The 21958-nt window shown below is 38.8% G+C and overlaps 2 protein-coding genes across 2 annotated transcripts; both read left to right on the top strand.

The window, feature by feature from the left end:
- The first annotated feature begins 2188 nt into the window (after positions 1 to 2188).
- rpl14 (ribosomal protein L14) lies at positions 2189 to 5152 on the top strand. Its single transcript, XM_020932755.2, has 6 exons — positions 2189 to 2252; positions 2849 to 2950; positions 3025 to 3119; positions 3646 to 3745; positions 4848 to 4901; positions 5055 to 5152. Exons 1-6 carry the CDS (start codon positions 2250 to 2252, stop codon positions 5112 to 5114), a joined length of 414 nt encoding a protein of 137 aa, XP_020788414.1. The 5' UTR covers positions 2189 to 2249; the 3' UTR covers positions 5115 to 5152.
- A 793-nt stretch (positions 5153 to 5945) lies between these two features.
- LOC110167396 (SNF-related serine/threonine-protein kinase-like) lies at positions 5946 to 16632 on the top strand. The gene is made up of 8 exons (XM_020932736.2): positions 5946 to 6216; positions 8155 to 8389; positions 8472 to 8690; positions 8908 to 9154; positions 11789 to 11930; positions 12402 to 12614; positions 12880 to 13014; positions 13584 to 16632. Exons 2-8 carry the CDS (start codon positions 8249 to 8251, stop codon positions 14806 to 14808), a joined length of 2322 nt encoding a protein of 773 aa, XP_020788395.1. The 5' UTR covers positions 5946 to 6216; positions 8155 to 8248; the 3' UTR covers positions 14809 to 16632.
- The last annotated feature ends 5326 nt before the right edge of the window (positions 16633 to 21958 follow it).

The following is a 21958-nucleotide window of genomic DNA, read 5'->3' on the forward strand; positions in this document are numbered from 1 at the left end:
AACAGCATAATATTTTTTCAGCAAAAATGAAACCCTTCATTCCCTCCCCAGCCCTCTGTTACATGTCAAGTCACAGCATCACAACACAGGAACTTGTGCCAGTGTTTATTTTGACTAGATTTTAAATCAAATTAACCATATTGCACAACTTAATAGAGGTTCTTGATGTGACCTGCATAGTTCCTTGGGTACTGAGTTAACATGTGATATAAAATAATGTTCCATGATTTTGGTAGCCTGCTTATTTTTTACTTTGTGTTCATGTTATTGTAACCATATTGTCACATTGATAAATAATTACAAAATACATTAGTTAGTAAATGAAATCCTGACGTATGTGCTTTTTATGCACACTATAATATAACACATAATTCTTCCTTGCCCTTTCGTTGGATTTTGTAATAAAGGTCACAGTTACAGTCACAGGAGAATGTTGTCAAACCTGGAGGGTTGGCCATCTTTGCCACAGTGAAGCAGAAGAAAATGGACACTCTGGTCTTATTGTGACATTGTGAGGCAGTGGTCCGGTTGCACTGTCTCGCCAACATCCCTCTGACCCTCGCTGCTCAGCATGACACTGTCTGGAAACTGGGATCGTGAAAGTACACAGACAAAACAACAACATCACACTTCTGCATTCATTGACAAAGCTATTGTTAATAACTGTGGGTGTGTAAAGAAGCACAGGCCCATTTGAGTGTGGTCTGACAAATGATAGCACACAGTTGTTGCAATGTTTTCTACATACATTCCCCCATTCCTAGAATGTTTGAACTTTTATCCATACAAAACTGTTCAGTAGTTTCTTGCAGGATAAATGACAGTTATGTAACACAATTGTGTCACTATCAGTATCAGAACTGAAAAAGCTGGATCAGTGGATTCCTAACCAGCACACAAAATGGGCAAATGTAAACCACTGTTTTGTATTCTTACTCCAAAAACAGACGTTGTGTCAGTTTCTTCTACAAAGTTAGATGGCATGGTCTGTTTACGTATATAAATGACCTAGTTGGAGGACATTTGTCATCCAAAAGAATGTGGATGTAAAACAATCCACATTATATAAGTACGATGAAAAATTATCATTCCGTTTCCTAGATGTCACTAAGTGCCAGTGTAAAGGGCTATGATGTCAAACAGGATATCCTTCAGCGATAGAAAGTTGGGAGAGCAAATACAGTGATAGAAACAAACATGTTTTTACAGAAAGGGCCTCAGGAAACTGACACAATGGGGCTATGACATTGCAACTCAAAATAAATTTGATTAATTTCCCATTACTTACTGGAAATAAACCACTGACTTCCTTGAACACTTTCAGTTTGATTCCCAATTGTTTTCATCTGCATAACTGAAAAATTATATTAAAATCAAAGTTAGAAAGTCTTGTTTTTTCACAGCTGTAATGAAGTGTGTAGGTGTAATGTTAGTGCTCTTGGGGTTTATAATTAACAGCCCGGACTAGGACCTATAGGGGTGCAACAGGTTGCAGGCACCTAAACTAGTGCAGCTTAATGGAAGTGTATTATGTTTGCACTGCTTTGAAACTCAAATGCACATTCAGTCACTTTGGTCTACACCCAATAATTTGGATGCATTTTTATGGTGATACACTTATTTTAAGTTTGTGAGCAATTTAGCACATTCATATTCATTATTCATATAGGCAACATGGTCATTGTTGCTTACATTTAATTGTACAAATTATCAGCTAGTGAAATACGTTACCACAACCAATCTAACCAACCTTTCCTGTCTCCAACCCGGTCTACTGTATATTGCTAATATTATCCTAATTGGTTCTCATCCAGACACACCTGCCCTCTGGTGGTGCTGCTCTGGTATCTGCAAACGAGGGAAAATCGCAGATTTCCTTACACGATTTCCTTACAAAACAAAAAACCAAACCTCTCTTCCCTCAGATATTTTTTGTGGTATCCAAGAAGTCTAAATTTTCATCTTTATGTATCTTCAATGCTGAAATCTTTAGACTTAGAATCGAACAGCACAGCATTTAAAGTCTCTTAGTTAGTAGCCTTTTCAATGACTTTTTAAGATGAACAATGTCCCATTTTAGGTTTTGATTTTCCTAGTTAGAACTGTAAAAAAATGCACATTGTCGTTGACATTAAATCTTGAACAGCGAATAAACGCGTCAGAAATCCTGCGCATGCGTAGCTCATGACGGATGTGGTATCTGCGCCGAGCGGAAGCCGTGAGGTCCTTTCTGCTCCCGAACAGCCATCATGGTGAGTCCGCCATGAGAGTGTTGACAATATTATATAGTTTTTTACCTTAAAAATGTTCCATAGTGCTACAAGTCTGTCATGGTCGGCCACTAAAAAGCCTTATAGTTGCAATTAATGTTCATGTGGCCTGTTTGTATCTGTATAATTACGCTTTTAGTCCTGTTCCTGTGGAGTCGTTTTTCCGTACAACGTGGTCCGGCTACGCGTGAGCAGCCGGGGCGTTTTATGTATCCATATGCACAGCAATAACTAATGGATATTTCCTATTGAGTATGAACCCTACCTTTGTGAATTTTACCTTGCGTCATTGAGTAGCGACAGTAGTTTGAGCGCAAAACTAACTGCGGTGGCTCAGCTCGGTCTCAGCCTTGTCCAGTAGACGCTGTTGGTGTGTCCATGGGCAAGACACTTCACCCACTTTGCCTATATCACTACCATGTGTGAGTGATGGTCAAAGGGACCGACGTACAGATTAGTTCGCTTAGTCTACCTCAGGGCTGCTGTGGCTATCGTAATGACTTTCCATCTTGTATCTTTCGGCGTCTAAAAGCCTTATTTAAACAAGTCATTATACATGTTATTTTATGTTTTCGCAGGTGTTCACTCGTTTTGTTGAGATTGGCCGCGTTGCATACGTCTCATTTGGACCCCATGCTGGCAAATTGGTGGCCATTGTAGATGTCATCGACCAGAATAGGGTAGGTAATATTTGGTCAATATAATAAAAATACATTTTTGACTTTCTTTTAAATGTACAATTTCTGCTTTAAAGGCTCTTGTGGATGGACCCTGCACAGGCGTGAAGAGGCAAGCCATGCCCTTCAAGTGCATGCAGCTCACAAATTATGTGATCAAAGTCCCCCACAGGTAAGTCTGGAAAATGAATGTATAGCAAATGTCCAAGCATTGTTTTGTATGTTCTAGCCTGTGTTAGAGTATAGATTGCTTAGATTTTGCCTTAATTCTGCAACATCCGCACATCTGGTTTACTTTTCAACTTATCAATAAGGAGATGTTTGTGGAAAGAACTGCTATAAATCCCTGTATTTCTCCAATCTACTCTCTTCAAACTTATTTTTGAATTGTCATTGTCAGAAAATTATTTAATAGCTTAATGTACGGCTTGATTAGCTACTCTACCCCATTTAGCTGCAGAAATCCACTTCTATCATCAGCCTGGAGTTTTGTAAATCTGGTAAAATAATATATGTACATTCTTTTCCACAATTTCTGAAACTTATAAAGCTGCTTAGTCAACGTAGTTAATTTCTATGGGAATTCTTTGCCACTGCCAGTATGGGGTTTGGAGGTGCGTGTCAGGATTACATGTCAACAACTGCAGGAACTCTACTGAAGTCAAGATCTTTGTCAATAAGTTTTCAATATTTTTCAGTGCCCGCCAGAAGTTTGTCAAGAGAGCTTGGGAGAAGGCCCAGATCAACGAGAAATGGTCAGAAACTAGTTGGGCCAAGAAAATTGAGGCACGACAGAAGGTGAGTTTGAAAAGTCTGCATTATTAGAACCAGGGCAGCAATTGAAATTATTGTGACTAGCCGACTATTGAGATAATTGTTGTATGTTGATTATTATAATTGGACCATACAGACACGCCATTGCCAGCGAGTCTGCTACTAAAATTTTGTCGCAGCACTAATGAGTACTCATCACTTGGGCTGCGTTCAGACTGCAGCCTGAAGTGACCCAAATCCGATTTTTTTGGCTTGTATGTGACCTGTATCCGATCTTTTAATGACAGTCTGAACGGCACAGATCCGAATTTTTCAAATGCGACCCAGGCCACTTGGATATGTGGTCCTGAATCCGATACATATCCGATCTTTTAACATGCGACTTCAGTCTGAACGGCCAAAGCGCATCCATCCGACCTACACGTCATTAACAAACGACAAACGTCACTATTCTGCGCTGAAGCAGGCGGAAACTGGAACTGTAAAATCGCCAGGTGCTCAATGCTCGCGACCATATTTGGACAACTTCCGTAAACACAGAGCACGCTCGCTGCGGTTGACGCATGGGGTTGACGTCATCGTGTCCTCCAGTGCGCATGCGGGACACTTTCGGGCCGTTTACCGTTCACACTGAAGTCACAGACAAGTCGCATTTAATTGCAAATGTGAACGACCTCGCAAAAGCATTAAGCCCTGCAGTCTGAACGTAGCCTTGGTCTTGATGGTTAGATGGCTTTATGCTAGCCACTGTCACTTAAAACTTTTTTTTTTTTACTTCAGACTTTCTATCTAAACTGTCATTGTACTAGTTTTCCTAAAGCAAGTTTGGTTATATAGCCACACAAACTCTGTTTTTTAAGGTATTTAATATATCCAGATATTTTCTGTCCCTTGACAGGAAAATTGTGGTCACTAAATCACCAGGCACTTTTTAAAAATTTTAGTATCCTTAAAAAAACTAATGTATACACATTGCACTGAAGAACTGGCTTCAAGTTGAAAATGGCATACACTGCACTTCAAGTGTTTCCCTGTAGATGGCACTAGTCACCTAGAGGAAGAATTGTCAAAGTCTGGACACTTGTATAACAAAACAAATCTTCTCATTTGACATTGTTTTTTTCAGAGAGCCAAAATGACGGACTTTGACCGCTACAAGGTTATGAAGGCCAAGAGAATGGTAAGTTAGTTTACATGTTAATTGAACATGTTTCAATAAGAATTGAGGGCTTTTTCAAATGTGTTTTCTATTGGTGATTAAATTATTGCAGTTACGATCGCTGCATTGGAACTTGTACTCATGTGTACCTTTTTTTTCTAATCTTTTCTACAGAGGAACAAGATCATCAAGCATGAAGTGAAGAAGCTTCAGAAGGAGGCTGCAAAGAAATGAACAGATTTTCCAAAAATAAAGTCCTGTTAAATTCTGAATTGTTTCTTTTTTTCAGAACTTTAATGTTTTTCTGTGGAATTCCTGAATTGTAATCAAAGTATTGAAAGGTCAATCATAATGGGTAAACTGTAGTACACTCCAGCTTTTTTAGCTGCTGTGCATAGAAAGTTCCATGCCATACTGGACTGTAAACCAGTCAGTTGCCCTGCATTTACTCCTAAAGTGTCAGTAAAGTACTCAAATTAAGAAAATAAAATGTTTATTTGATTAGGCTGCAAAATAATTATTCATGATTCATGTATTAAAAGCTTTCTTACCTGAAAGTTTTACCTGGGCATTTTATTGCGTGATTCAATTGCTATAAAAAGTATGTTTATTCTGAAATTTACCCCGAAGTGGGATTGTACACAGTGGAATAAAGGCCAATGACATTGGCCTTACAGCAACTACTGCACAACACTGGTTCGGTTGCTTCTTGGTATTGTCATGCCATGGCCTCTGAAAACACGCTCTCTGACAGCGTGAGTCTGACGTCTAAAATTATACATATGCGCAGTCTGTGATAAATTCGAGCATTGCAGGAAATGCATTTTCTTCAAAATAAAGTTAAGTACATTGAGCTGAGGTTATGGGTGTTCCATCACGGTTACAACTCTGGTCGTGATTAGGTGTATTGTTGACAAACAAATCACAGCTTTTTATTTGTTGGAGCAGTTCACAGTGATGATCGCGCGGTGTTGCCATTGATTTACTGTGTTGGAACAATCGACATTTGAAATTTTATCCCGGCTTTTCACTGGCCGCCCAACTGCAATTTCCAGACGTTGTGCTGATCACTTGCATAGAAAAGTGCTTTTATTTCGAAAAACCTTTTCCGTATTGCGACTGGTACCAGGCAGCTTTATTGTGCACTTGACGCGTGGGAGAGAAGCAGAAAGAGGGGGAGGGACAGGTTGACTGTGTCACATTCACAACGGGGTCTCGGAATCAAATGTGCCTGGTTTATTGTTGGTCAGATTCAGCGGTAAAAGGGGGATACGACTTGTGGATCCGTGGATCTGCTGCTCTGCGCCCCTGAACCTGAGACTCGATCTTTACGCTGGTAAGTAGGGCTGAGGTGATGGTGCATTCGGATCCGCGGTGGTGGGCCCTGCAGTAATGTGTTAAGTTACTGGATCTATGTGGGTTTTAATTGTTTGTAGTGCATTTGAGCACGGTGTCCGTGCCTTCATTGATTTAATTTAGTTGACTGCTGCTGTGTGCTGTGATTGTCTTGATCTGCGCTGTCATGTTGTTGTAGAGATGCAGCCAGCAGCAGCCCTGTCCCCAATGGGCCAGCAGCACCTTTGCAGCGTAAGTGTAGGCCATAGAGGTTTGACAAAATATTGATAGGGCTATTAATGTAAAAGCATGCACAGGCCATGTTTGTAGTCTATTTCCTCTGTCATTTATTGTTCCAGGATATTACAAATATTAAAAATTCACGGAATTAATTGTTGATACATTTTTTGGGGGGGACGATCACAGCCATTTCATATTCATTATGGGATCGTTGTGACAAACATAATTTATGTTTTTATAATGCTGTAGCTTATTAATATTGTGCTGCACATAAATGGATTAGAGTTGATTCATGAAAAACTATAGGGCCATACTGATACATCTTTAAATAATGCTATATGGCAAATTCCATTGTAATGAAACATAGAGTATTTTGTTCTAATCAAGTAACAACATATCACAACTATCACTTATGGGTAAAAGAGTAAATAGTGTGTTAGTACTGCAGGCATACACAACTTGTACTATTAGGCCTACCTTGTAAATCAATACATCAGCAGCACCTTGAACAGTTATGCAACCACTCTCAAAAGCATGTTTAACTGGTACTTGTCATGATTACACAATAAGCTTGAACTTGTCAGGAACATGTAGGCTAGTTGTAAAGTTAGGTTCACTTCATATATTTTACCATTAATCATCTAAAGCTATTTTAAATATTTTCCATACATTAGTTGTCCATTCATATTTGTATCTCATATCCGTCATTATTCTTCCATTTACTTCAAAGATTCTCAATATGCAAATTACTGAAAGTGAGACACAGGTAGCCAACTTTGCAGTCTTCAATGCTGTGCTAAGGAGTGAATTGTTAATGTGATTAGACACATACTTAAAGTACTAAGAGTACCACATTAAGGGCAAATCATTAATTGATGAGATTATGTTGATACCCTCATTTGACTGAGCCCCCTATGGCTGTCTGTGGAATTTATATAATTTAATTCATAAATAGCAATGAAGGGTCTTTTACCTAAGAGGTCTGCAGCCATCATAAAGGAAACTGAAATTAACTTTCTATGATTTTTGTTTTGTTTTGAGTAATATACTGTACACTGCCAGGGTGAGAAAAAGAGACATTGATATTTTTACATGTTATGCTGGTAGGCGTGTTCCCTGGCAACCACTATTTGGTTTGCCTGTTGTTTCTGTTAAAGCCAGGTGAATGGGGCGCTCCTTGGCCAGAGTGAGTTACCTCTCCGGAATGTGAACACTAACTTTTTCCATACTTTTGGCATGGTGCTAGTTTCTTGGAAAAAGAATTAAGTAGCATTCCTCAAGGCATAGTTTCATAATCAGGACAAGAAAGCATGACGAAAGTGGATTTGTTGTGAATGAAGCTCAGTTCTCACATGTTTCAACAGTGGTGTTTACTATATAACCTTGGACATTTTGTACAGTTAAATGGTAATGTAATCGCAGTCTGTTTACTAGACCATGTGGCATTTACTCTCTAGTCAAAGTATTGCTACTTCAGAATATTGCAGATGCTAAATAACCCATAAGGTATCCTGAAAACTGCGCTCATAACATATTAATGCACAAATCCTCTAGCTATGTTTTTAAGTTTCATTTACTGATTAGCATCTAATACTACCCAGTCTATTTGAAGTTTACTGAAAGTAGTAATTATCTGTTGGTGTCTGTTAATATATCTAGGTATATAAAATTTATAATTTTGTGCTCTTCTTATCCACAGTAAGGTACTTTAACATGGGACTAAAGTGACCAAAACCTCACAGACATACTTGAGATGGGCCACTGACCGTGCACCAAGTGGCAACTTAGCAGCTATGTCCACCATCAGAGCCATGGCGGGACTCAAGCGCCATCATGATGGAAAGATAGCAGGCCTCTATGACTTGGACAAGACACTGGGACGTGGCCATTTTGCTGTGGTCAAATTGGCCCGACATGTGTTCACAGGAGAAAGGGTACACTATGCCTCTATTTTCTGCATAAATGATTCCCTAATTATTCGATATTCTTCGTAGTTAAATCTGAGGCTCTTTTCAGGTTGCAGTAAAAGTAATAGATAAGACCAAGCTTGATCCAGTGGCACGGGGTCACCTTTTCCAGGAAGTCCGCTGCATGAAGCTGGTTCAACATCCCAATGTAGTTCGCCTTTATGAAGTCATTGACACAGCAACCAAACTCTACCTCATCCTAGAGCTGGGAGACGGAGGGGACATGTATGACTGCATCATGAAGCATGAGGGAGGACTCAGTGAAGAGGCAAAGACTAATTTTATACTTTCATTCACATTATTATTATGAATTATTGTTGGGGTAATCATAACTTTTAAACTTTTTTTTTAATAGCCTATATTTTAAAATAAAAAAGTATTATACCCTGTGAGAGAAAATTCCAACTTCCACACTTTGCAGAATGGAAATAAATCAGTTGTATGCATGTATTTATTTCTAACATCAATGTCTTGTTTCCCCATAGGTGGCTAAATGTTACTTTGCCCAAATTGTCCATGCCATTTCTTACTGCCACCAACTCCATGTGGTGCACCGAGACCTAAAGCCAGAAAACGTGGTTTTCTTTGAAAAACAAGGCATAGTGAAGCTCACTGACTTTGGCTTCAGCAATCGATTTCAGCCAGGCAAAACACTCAACACCTCATGTGGTTCACTAGCTTACTCTGCGCCCGAAATCTTACTGGGAGATGAGTACGATGCCCCTGCTGTCGGTAAGTTACTTTCAGATCTAGGTTATTCAACATTGTCTTGTCATTTATCAGTTGTGGGTCATTAATCTTGCTTAGTGGAGCATGGTGTTAGATCATAGTACAGAGTCCATATTCCTAATCTTTATTGTCAGCATCAGCATATTCAAGATTTGTTAGCTAATGGTATCTTTGCCACTTTTTTCTCTCAAATAATCAAGACCATGAACATAGTTAAAGTATTATCTAAGAAATGGAAGTTATTTTGTTTTAATATTTACAATTTTCGTGTGTGTTTTAGTCCGAGTCAGAATCTTGATCTTCAGAAAAAAAAAAAAGCTAGGCGTGTTTTCTGTCTGACATCATGCAGCATAGACATTTCACTGTCACAATATTGTTCCAACTACCGTAATTGGCATGGGGCATTATGTAGCAAATCTAGCTATTGTGTGGGTCATCCTGTTAGGGCATTGTATCATTATAATTGCTTACTAACTTTTACTCCTCACACAATAGCATATTATGTAAGCATTGCCTGATTGCCACTAGTCTCAATGTAAAGCTGTTATAATCTTGAACTTTGTCTGTTTGAATGAGTGAACATTGCTGGCCTATAGTTACTTATCACTTATCACCGTTATGCTTGTTTATGATGCCATTGTTTCATATCAGGGTTGGTTGTCCTGAGAAAAAGCAATCTGAGCCCTTGACCCAAATGCTAAATCAGATGCCACGGAGCATGCTCAGTCCATGTGTGCGTCTTCTATCCTCTGCAGTGCCTGCACAATGTTCATTCAACTGAGATGATGATGTTTGCATCCTGCTAAGTTGTAATATATAGTGACGAAACAGCAGTTTGTTGTGAGAGAGGGATAGCAGACTTGATGTACAGGCCCACTAGATCTCTTGACCTGACCTGGCCAATCTACCTGTGCCATCTGCAGGGTTTTGACTCTGCTGGGGTTAAGCCAGATGGCCCATAGCCCATTTTTTTGTGGCAGAGATAAAACTGCTGTCCTTACTTAGCTTTTTTCCTATTGGACCTGGTCATAGAGAAGTTAAATGCTAATATGGCCCATCAAATCAACCATAAAGGATCCTATCCTATCACAAGGGTTTTCACACAGTGCCAAATTGACTACTGACAGGTTATTAGAAAAATAGATTTCATTCTAAAGCTAGTGCTGCTTTTATTTATTGTTTTTATTACTTGCTTTTTTCTGGAACATAATTCTGATGACTTTTTAAGAGTTGAATGCTTTACATTGCTATGTGGAGCATTTTGGAAACTTAACTCTTAAAATATCCTATACAAATAAACTTTGATTGGATTAGATCTGTTTTTAGAATTTATAATTTTAGAAACATATGGCAAATGCTATACATATAGTAACTTAGAATATATCCCCAATGAGTATACTGTACAACTATATTGGAGAAAAATAAATTCATAGCCACTTTTCATCTTATTAAAATAAAAATGTTGCCATTTGTGTCACAACTTCAAAAGGGCTCCCAGTTATCAGGTTACATGGCAGGGAAAAGGAATGTTTACCAACCCCACTAACACTGCTAAGTAACCAAGGTTAGCACCCATCATGCTAATATGCATTGACGTGAATACTGTTATCCAGTGATGTGTCAGCCATCTGGTTTTATAAATAAAGTTATCTTGGAAGGAAGTTTACCGCTCTTATGACGCAAGTGATGAGAGAGTGAGGTTGTGGTTGCTAGGAGACATTGGTCAGGGGTGAGATGGTTATGGGGAATACAGCAGCGGCAATTCTTCGATTGCACAGCCTTTACAATATTGGCCTACCCACTGCACACTGGCACAAAATAAACACGAAATTGTTTACCTGTACAGTCCTCATTGAGTATCTTTTAAAATAAATCTTTAGATTGATTCTAACTTCCCGACTTACTTAACAGTGTGCGTACATCTCCACAAAAAATATCTCCTTTTCTTTATTCTGGACCTATTTCCAATGCAGCAAATTGAAACCAGGCACTGGGGCAGTTAGAAGAGGGAGAATTTCTCTGATACCGATACATGAAAAAAATCCCCTGACATCCCTACTGATATAGCACCAATGTACCATATAGTCTATTGCTGAAACAGATTGTGGAGATGAAATGAAGCTTCTGCCCTCTGAAGGAAACTGATTTATGTGGTACCACATAGGCGCACATTGTATGCAAAGCCTGTTCTCCCATAGACGGAAAAGCAGGTCAATTCAGTGACAGGGCATCTGCCTCTGTCTCTATCAGACAGCAGGCTGCAGGATGTGTGTCAGTAGACCATGTTGTTGACCAGGGATATGGTTCATGCCTTGAGGTACAGAAAATATTCTAAAAATAGCTTTTCAGGCCTGATGCATTGTACCATGAAAATTGCATTTGTATGTCACTTTGTGGCGTGTGTATATATTAACCTACTTTTCTGTGTGCATTTGTGAGACATCATACATTTATTTGTGATGTGGTCAACATTGTATAAATGTTTTGATCTAATGAAATTCACCCTTAATTTAGGAGGGAGACTGCTTTACATTCAAAACACTGAGCAAAAAGATGTTTGTCATACTTTTGGTGCTTGCTTTTACCAATATGATCTCTTATTTGATGCAATGACTTTATTGTAATTTCTTTGTGCAGATATTTGGAGTTTGGGAGTAATCCTTTTCATGCTGGTTTGTGGTCAGCCCCCGTTTCAAGAAGCTAATGACAGTGAGACGTTAACTATGATCATGGACTGTAAATACAATGTCCCGGCACATATCTCCGCTGCATGCAGAGAGTGAGTAACACACAGGCACACATGGTCCCCAGCAGATGCTGCATATTTCATGTGTCAAGTTGCGAAAAGAAAAGCAGCGGAGAGAGAAGGGCCTTTTGGCTGCTCTTCCTGAGATGCACTGCAGCGTTAAGTGTATCTAATGCACCTTTAAAATCAGGCCTCTATTTTTACCATGGCACGGGTTTAACCATGCATCAAAGAGGAGCAGACTAACTCACTGTGGGTGCCCAATATGAACTGTGCAGCTTTCTTTCATGACTTGATTCAGACACACGCTAGTTTAAATATGGACAAATGTGTGTGTTCCTGCCAATTTTTCAGATATTAAATAATATATCATAAAGTTTAATGGCAACATTTTTGCTATACAGACCTATTTAAATATTTTCAATGAAATGTAGAGAAATTAAAAAGGTGAATTTTGCAAATGCTCCTTTTTCAGAATATTAATACTCTTGCTTTACCCCGCAGCCTCATTGGTCGCATGCTGCAGAGGGATCCAAAGAAGCGGGCAACCCTTGCAGAGATTGAAAGCCATGACTGGCTGAAAGGTGTTGACCCCTCCCCTGCCACTAAGCTGTCCACCCCCCTGGTGTCCCATCGCAATGTATCAGAAGAAGAACATGGTTCCATTATTCAGAGGATGGTGCTAGGAGGCATCGCAGACCGAGACAACATCACTGAGTATGTGATTATTGTGAACTCTTTTCACCAATTGTCATGGTTTACTCAGGCCACACAAGCAAAATGATTATCATATTTCTGAATGGGCTTGAGTAGACTACTTTTTGTTTTGTAATCAGCTTGCAGTGGCCATGTCAAATTCAATCTTCACACCTGTCATTTCCTTTTGAGTCCCTGTGACCGAGCATTTAGTTTTCTGGTTTTCTTATTTTCTTGTGTAATTGTGTTTCAGAGGTTGTTTAATTGTCTACATCTCTCTTCACAGGGCTTTGGAGTCAAATCAGTACAACCACATCACAGCTACATATTTCCTACTGGCAGAGAGGATGCTCAGGGAGAGGCAGGAAAAGGAGGCGTTCAATCAGACACGATCACCCAGCCCCAGCAAAGCCCAGTTCAGGTACTTGCTCTCAGTTACAAACTGCTAAAACAGGGACACAATAATGCAGGGGTGGGCAATTATTTTTTCCATGGGGCCACATGAGAAACGGAAAATATTGTGGAGGGCCGGGCCAAAATGCTTAACTTAATTATGCATAAGATTAATTGTATTTCTTTATTTAAAAAAAAAAAAGCAGTAAATAGCATTGTTTTGACAAGCTGGTGGTTTGATTGGTAAGAGTACATGTTATGACTAAGCAATGGAAAAGTGAGGTTGCCTTACAAAAAAATTTCATAAAAAACACCTCTAAAATAAAAGCAATGCAGCTTTATTCCATGCATGAGGTAAAATTATAAAATATGTTTATTTTATAATTGCCGGTCAGAGTCAATCAGTATGTGGCCTGGGAGCTGTACAATGCCCAGGTCTGCACTAATGTAACTGACGGAAAATGTAAGATAGTTGTATAAATGGTCAGTTTATAGAATTTTCAAACCTAATTTAGCCATCTATCTAATCTTTTCGCATAATTTAGTATTTCAGTTATCATAAGAACAGAAGAAAACTTTACATATCTTATCTTGCAGACAATCTTGGCCCACCAGAGTGGATGTTCACCAGGATGTCAGTGATGGTTTAGGAGGCCCCCCTATCTCGCACCCTGGGGGACCACAGTCTCCTGCACGTAGTGCAGAGAGCCTCCACAAAGGCCCTAGACCCAAAACCGCTCTACTGGATGTTAGCCAGCACCATGACAACCACACATCAGCAACAAACCAGGAGGCTGCACGTGGACCTCGACCACTGGGCAAACCCCAGTCCATCCCACATCGCCTGGGCCCCCTGACTGCTGGAGGTCCCTGTAAACCTCGCAGTCCTAGTCTCTTCAGTGTGGAGGAGGATGAAGAGGAAGAAGGTGGGGAAGGAAAATGTCTACCACCTGCTTCACTTCCAACTCAAGTGGTGCTCCGCTGCAAATCCTCCTCTTCTGGAAATCGCCTGACCTCCAGAATGAGTGCTCCTGTACTCAACCAGATTCATGAAGAGGACAGAGAGGAAGAGGAAGATGAGGACTGTAAAGAACTGCTTGGACTGGGTGCACCGAAACCTAGCCTTAGCCTCAACTTGAACTCTAGAATACAATCACCGTCACAAATAATGCTGTCACCTAAAACTGTTATTTCTATGAGTCCTGGCTCAGAGACTAGTGATGATGATTCAGGAGATGCTCACAGAAAGCCAGTACGGGACAGCGTACGTGTGACAGATGTGAGAACAGAGGACAAAGACAGAAGGGGGACAGGGCAAGGCAGTCCCTGCAGTCCTGGGTCAGGGCCTGGGCAGGCCAAAGCGAAAACAGCGAGCGGTCTGGTGGAGAGCCTGAAGCTTATGAGCCTCTGTCTCAGCTCCCAGTTCCACAATCTGACAGGTGGAGGAGGGGGCAGTGGGGGCGTCAGCAGTGACCCTCAGGACCGACCGGTATGGAGAATGTGCATGGGTGGCTCCACTGGTAGTCTGGATAAGGTTTCACTCTTAGGGGGTCCTTCACCTAGAGGGAACTCTTGCCAACAGCGTTCACAGCACCAGCCCACAATGGGAGACACTTTTGCAGATCCATTGCTTGATGGGCCATGCTCTGGGACATTGAGGTTGGGAGAGCTGGACTTGGCCAGAGAAAACCACAGGAACATGAAGAACCGTGTGCTTCAGATGCCCCTCAGTGACAAGACACTATCTGTGAATATTCATCGCAGCCCCAAAGAGGGACTGTTGTGCACCCCCACCCCTCACAGCTGCTGCCAAGTCATCTAGGTTTACTGTGACCTACTGTACAGTTACATGCCTCACCTATTTTTTACTCCTGCACATGCACAGCCATTGCACGTGATTACATGCACTCGATATTCCTCTATGACTTGCTATTACTAGATAATATTTCTATGAGAAAAAAAATATGTATTGAAAGTGTCTTAAGACATGCTCAAATGCATGCAGGGCTAAACAACTATACCAATTATGCGGCCAAATTAACAGAACGCTATGAGTACATTTAGGGTATCGTGGGCATGTAAATATGTAAACTGTATAATTGGACATCACCATTTATGTCATCGTTGGTCAGTTATTCCAGTACTTATTACTGTTTACAACTGGCTGTGGCAGGAGGAGCTGCACACCCACCGTTGCATGTGTTGCACATTTAAAGAGTCTATGAAACAGGCTATGTGCCTCCAATGTATAAAAGCATAAAGGTTTATTTAAGGTCCTTTTGTTGAGATGGGTAAATAGAAACCACAATGACACTTTCTGCTCATGACTGCGCTCAAAGCGCTCGCACAAGTGTGTCTCACTATGTACCATGTACAGTCACTCATGTTACATACTATATGTTATATTAATTATATTTTTAATACCATTCTTTTAAATTATTTTTGTGATAATTATTTTATTGTTTTTTGACTAAATGATTGCAAAAAGAAATGAAATGAAAATCTGCTGAACTGCAGCACTTATGTGGTGCTCCATCACAGTTTTATTTTTCTATGTCATATACTATATGCTTGGAACGAAACGCACACTTATTTGGCCCTTACTCTGTTTCCCTATGGTGTTTGTACATATGTGAATATTCCCCCAGACATAATAAGCTGTACTTGTATTGGCAGTAGAGTTGTCTTGCAGTAGAACCCATGTAGATCCATATGCCATCATTCATTTGCTCTATGAAGTATTCTGAGAATAGGTTTTTTAAACCTATTTCTGTATTTTGTGTATTTCATAGTGTGTTTGAATAATGGTAGCCACTGTAGCATATTCCAACACTATAAGGTCTTAAAATATACCATACCATCACAGCTCCTTTATGTATTGATCAGTGTAGCTGGAATTGTGACCCACTCTTAGTGGAATATATACTCTGACAGTGCATGTGTTTTGCTGTAGCAACCTTATTCTTCGCCATCACCTGCTGTTATCTCAGTAACGGGTTAAAACAGTCACTTTACTGTAGCCACCACCCAGCAATACCAGCAACTGCAAACTGTACAAATAAAAATGGATGTGCCATAAGTTCTGTCCTTAGCATATTGTACTGTATGTATATGATAGAGATCTATTAAATTATTACAATGCAATCACTTTTTGAGTTAGTCTTGTCTGTATAATTTCAAGGTTATGCACAAAACTGAAATATTTTAAAGAAATTACCTTATTTGGTGTGGTATATTTATGTGATCATTATGCTTTTGTTCACCACATTTAATACAATTTGATAGAAGTAAAGGACATCAAGCCTATAAAACAAGTGGCAGTAATAAAGACAGTACAGCATGTATAATGATGTTTACATCATAACATCATGGAATACACATTCTCCCATCATGTTTGTTTTCCTGAATGGTCTCCCAGCATCAGATGGAGCCTATAATCTCTTCCACATCTGGACTACTGTTCTGTATCAGGCAACTGGAGGGAAATTAGATCAGACCAGATAAGCTTTGGGTCAGCAATGAACTCGTGCAACCCCCCAGACAGCAGACAGGGATGATCATGTGATGTAGGGCTGCACAATTTAATTGACATTGACATTTTACTTGGTGCAGTTAACAATCACAATGTCAAAAATTATTTGATTGATACCCCTCTAGACTGTTAAATACATGTTCGAAAACGTATTTATTGTATTAAGCAGTTCATGTATCAATCTTTTCTCAACTGTGATTAAAATGTACAATGTGAACTGAATCTGAATTTGAAAACATAAATTGCTGATCTAATTGCATTTGCTATAGAGAAAAAAATATTTTGGTCTCATGACAAAAAGGTGAAAGCATGAAAGATGAGACACAAGGGAGGAGGGATGTGGTATTGCTAAAGTAAATTTAGCTCTGAGAATATGTGTGTCAAGAGGATAGCATACTGAAGTGAGTAAAGTGTATCAGGACATGTGCATCAGTGTAATCCCATCACAATCCTCTCAAATGTGCATCGCCATCATCACCCAATCAACACACTTGCACTCATCTTATTTTAATGATGTTTTCTGGCACATTTGAAGGGGGTGGGGGAGGGGGCATTAAGTTGTAAAATGCTGAAATTGGTAATTCACAAAATACATGCATATCGGATATACTGCAATCTTGCTTGTTATATTTATCCACATTTTTTCTTAAAACATAGTATTTTCTGTTTCATGTTTGTTTCTAAATTTTAACTGTACATGATATCATGAAATCATTTTTTTTTTTTCATTATAATCAACTAGGTTAAGGGTGTTGGCACAACTATAATGATTTGTTAAATGTACAATGTGAAACCAGGGATTTTCACAGAGTATTAAAAAGTTAGAGAAGCAAAAGAGAATGAGTCAGTTCACAGACTATTTTTATGTCTGACAGCCTGAATACTGGCAACAAAAAGAGAGAAAGTAGAAGCATTCAGACAGCACAGACCTCCATCAAGGCAGTAGTACTTACTCACAATGATACAGTAGCATGCACAATGTATAAGGCCTATTTGTTTAGCTGGTGTATATTCTGAAAGCCCCTGTTCTCAAGGGAGTACTTTTTATGAAACTTAATTAGTAGCCTAAAACCAAAACAAATTCTTTATGTAATAGAACTTCAAATGTCATTTTATTATTACAATTTATGCCTCCTTCAAGGGGGAAAATGATCGGTAATGGTCTTTAAATGGGTTCAAATGTGTTCTGTGAAATATATGTGGTTGAAATCCTTTTAGCATAAGATGTACTATTATGAAAGATATGCTATGAAATGCTGCCTGCTCAGCATGTCAGTCAGTCCAAGCGATGTTACCCATTCAAACCTTTTCTTAGAATTCTGAATCTTAAACTGTCAATGACCCTCTTGGATTATTTTTTATGCCTGTGTGAATGGTTACATCTTACATCACCAAGTCTTTTTGCTTCTGCATTTCTGTAGAAAATCTTGCAGCTGGTAAATCCCTCTTGGTTTGTTCTACTCCATTCAACACTGTGATCACTAATGCTGTCCCCACAGGCAGAATGTAAAAAAATACAGATTTTATGTGACTTTTGAGGAAAATGATTTGCATTTGATCAGCGTAGTAGGAGGAAACAGGAAGATAAAGAAGTACTGTGCAAAAGGACTGGTGACTAGACTCTGAAAATATGTGCTAGTGATCTGAGCTTGTAACAACATGCTTTCTGTAATTTGCTTATTCCCAAGGGAAGCATTAGTAAAGAAGAAGATGTAGTAAAAGACCATAGTATTCCACCATGCTGATTATTTATATATCTCTCATACCTGTAATCAATCATATAATCAACAGAGGAGTTTCAAAGTTTGACATGTACACATGCCTTGCAACACGTCTAAACAATCATAAAAAAAAAGACAAAACCCTTTTTTAAAATTAAGAGAGTGTGAGTAAATAAAGTAAATATTATATAATTTCCAACAAAAAACACATTACATAAAGTGGAATTTTCTTTGAATGGCAAAGGATTTTGATGACCATATAAGTTGGTAATCTATTTTTGATCATAGCTTGATATGAAGGGAGAAAAAAAACAGTACCATAAGCTAATAAAGGCATAGCTTATCATCACTGAACATTTAAGTTTAGAAAAGACATGGGCACCAAAGCACAGTATGAAAGAGGTTGCTGAACTTTTGAAACCCAAACAAAAAATATTATGATACCATCCCTCGCTGAAATGTTCTAAACTCAAAACTTTTTGCTTATCAAACTCCAATTTGTCACAACTGCTGATCCTCCGATGGCCAAACTCTATGTGGCCATGTTGATTAAAGACAAACTGGAGCTCAGACAAGACAGATGGCAGTCTAACCCATGTGTGCACACCTTTTATGTTGTTATTTTAAGATTTTTGTGCTTTCAGTTATGTCCAGCCCCAGCATGAAATCCACTGTCACTTCACCAACACTATTCCTAATCAAATGTAGCCATGTGACTGCGTGGGTGAGAGTGACGCAGACAGCAGAATAAACCTGCTAGTATTATGGGATGGCAGAGGCCTGTACACGTTTCGCACCCCAGCAGGTTGTGCGCACATGTACCATAGCTCCTGCTGTATTTTCTGGTGGCTGACTTGACAAGCAGCCAGCCTGTCTCAAGAAAAACAAGCAACACATAATAATTTCCCTGTCCAAGCCCCAGCATCACTTCCTGAGAGGAGAGCAGCGGTCCAAAAGATATCTCCGCAGCGACCCGTTGCCAGGAAACAGTTTGGGTGGGTTGATGTCTCACAAGTGATGGGCAGAAGTAGCAGCAGGCACTATTAAAGGTTGAGGTTGCTGTACAATGAGATGAAATGTCATCACCAAAATCCAATCCTTTATCTGTATCTTTGACCATTTCAATCGGTCTTTAAAGGTCATCTTTACAGCAAGCTTTGTGTTAAAAAAGGGGGAAAAAAGTCAGAAAACAATGCATTATTTGTTATGTAACACAATATAATGTGAACTAAGCAAATCCTAAGACGCTTTATACCTCTGAAAGACAAGAAAATACATAAATGCAATGTATGAATTATGTTTGTGTGGAATCGTAAATGTGGATCCAGTTTTTACCACTTAATTTATTCTAAATGTGTGTGATGTGTGAGCAACAGTGCCCAAATAATTTCCCTTGTGAATCAATAAAGTTTGTCTAACCATGCCTGTTAGTTTGTTATAGGCCAGACATTCGTGATAAAAAATAAGACAAATGATTAAAAACAATCACTGACTCTTACAAAGATTTAATGTCCTGATGATATAGCTTTAAACAGAAGAGCTATTTTTAGTCCACCACAGTCTGACCTTATTCTGTCAGTCCAGTTGTGACTTGGCGCTGGGCTCAGTGTAGTAGGGCTCTTAAAACATCACTGTCCAGGTCTCCAGAGTGGGCCACTCAACTTAATATGCAAGCGGCCCGTAATAGTCAGCAGTTCCCCACCACACAACTAGTCTGTGTCAAATTTCTGGAAGATAATTTGTTCCATTAAATATTTTATTTTAAACACCACTGAATTTCTCACTTTGAATTTTTTAACTTTAAAAAAAAAATGTTTGAATTATTTTTTCTGAATTTTAGCTGCTGAAATTTTAAGTATACTTTTTCAGTGTTTCCAATTCAGAGTAAAAAAAAAAAATCACTTTTTAAATATTCAGCACATATATTTTCAAGCCCTCAAATTCAACAGTCAAAATTCAGAGTGTAAAATTCCCAGTGAAAAATTTCACAACATCTAAGATGTCAAGGCAAAAGCAATCGATCAAGAGTGAGTGAGGAAGGCAGAGGCTGTTTCCTATTGGCCTTTCTCATCTGTGGGCAGGGTTTACACTTAAATAAAAGAGATGAGGTTTGATGAGGCTAATTCTGAGCAAACAGACTGGTTCACTACACCATTTCCCAGTGGGCCCAAGTCGTTGTTTTACAAGTCTCAAGTAAGTCTCAAGTCCTTGACCTCAAGTCTGAGTCAAGTCCTAAGTCAAAGACAGGAAAGTCCAAGTCAAGTCTCAAGTCACTGGCTCATAAGTCCAACTCAAGTCCAAGTTGTCTGCTTTGAGCTTCAAATAAATTCAAGTCTTTAAATCGGTAGTTTAAACAAGTACCAAATATAGCTTATATTTCTGCATTTATATTTGCACTTATGTGACTTTTAAACTAAATTGTACTTAAAAATTAATGGTTTATTTATATATGAGTATTTGCTGTAGAAATGCAGTTTTTTCCTTTTTAAAGGTCTTGACAAAAGTGTGAATTATTACAGTCAGAACAGAAAAAAATCTGATTTAAAAGTGCTAAATAACTGTTATTTTGTCATGTAGTCTGCACTGAAATGACCATGTTCTACGTAGTTCTCTCTGTTTTACTGTATTATACTGTATATTACTGTAGTACATTTGAGGATACCGTATCACAGTACTTCAGTTACGTACAAAGTAACAAACAGAGAAATGGGAGGGACATGTTCCAGTTTGTTCCAATGAAATTAAGCTGTATCAACTGTAAAGAGAAATGTATTTTCTAAAAACATATTTTTTTTGAAGAAGCATCAAGTCTTCTCAAATCACTGACCTCAAGTCTGAGTCAAGTTCCAAGTCAATGACCTTCAAGTCCCAAGTTTTAGACTATTTTATCAAGTCAAGTCTCAAGTCCTAAAAATAGCGACTCAAATCTGACTTGAGTCCAAGTAACGTCTTGCAAGTCCCCATCTCTGCCATTTCTTGTGTGTTACTAAATTGGATTCTTGTTTGCTGCAATTTTTTTTCACTATGAATTTTACAAGCTTGAAAATATATGTACTGCATATTTAAAAGGTGATTTTTATATATTGAACTTTAAACACTTAAAATGTCAGCAACTAAAATTCAGAATAAAAATAATTTAAGCATGTTTTTTCAGAATTAATAAATTCAAAGTGAGAAATTCAGTGGTATTTAAAATTCAAAATCAGATGAAACTAATTATCTTCCATAGGAATTCACCTATTTTTACCCAATGCCTGTTTATGCATTTTTCTTGCTGTAATATCCTACAAAATTATAATACACACTGATATTAAGCTGTGAGAGTGGTACTGTCTGTCTAACATTAAGCTAGTCTGTTGCAGAAAGAAAGCTTAGTGGTGTAAAGTGGAATAGATTGATAACATTTTAGTGCTAAAAATACTGTAATTGTTATAAAGATATTTTTTAAAACTCGATTTCCCCCGAATAGTCCCTTGCAGAGAGGGATGTCCACTGGGCTGTTACTCTGCTGCCCTCTGCTGGCGACCATGAGAACACCACAACGTGTAAAAGCAGTTTTCCTAGAGAAGACTTACTTTTAAGCCTACCAATTTCTGGAATATCTATTAAAGACTGGGCGAGGGGGTCACAAAATTGTTATTTGTGCATTTTTTAAGACAAAAAGATTTCTATAGTCTTATTACAAAATAGATCATGAGCATTTGAGTGACGTGCTGCAT

The sequence above is a fragment of the Boleophthalmus pectinirostris genome, unplaced genomic scaffold (genome assembly GCF_026225935.1).
Source record: "Boleophthalmus pectinirostris isolate CB_2022bp ecotype Guang Dong unplaced genomic scaffold, ASM2622593v1 HiC_scaffold_21, whole genome shotgun sequence".
Taxonomy (NCBI): Eukaryota; Metazoa; Chordata; class Actinopteri; order Gobiiformes; family Gobiidae; genus Boleophthalmus; species Boleophthalmus pectinirostris.

Coding starts and splice junctions, on each gene's coding strand:
- rpl14 (XM_020932755.2), top strand. Junction 3,746..4,847: donor AAATTGAGGCACGACAGAAG/GTGAGTTTGAAA, acceptor TGTTTTTTTCAG/AGAGCCAAAATGACGGACTT. Junction 4,902..5,054: donor TTATGAAGGCCAAGAGAATG/GTAAGTTAGTTT, acceptor TCTTTTCTACAG/AGGAACAAGATCATCAAGCA.
- LOC110167396 (XM_020932736.2), top strand. CDS start 8,249: ATGTCCACCATCAGAGCCATGGCGGGACTCAAGCGCCATCATGATGGA. Junction 8,390..8,471: donor ATGTGTTCACAGGAGAAAGG/GTACACTATGCC, acceptor GGCTCTTTTCAG/GTTGCAGTAAAAGTAATAGA. Junction 9,155..11,788: donor GTACGATGCCCCTGCTGTCG/GTAAGTTACTTT, acceptor TTCTTTGTGCAG/ATATTTGGAGTTTGGGAGTA.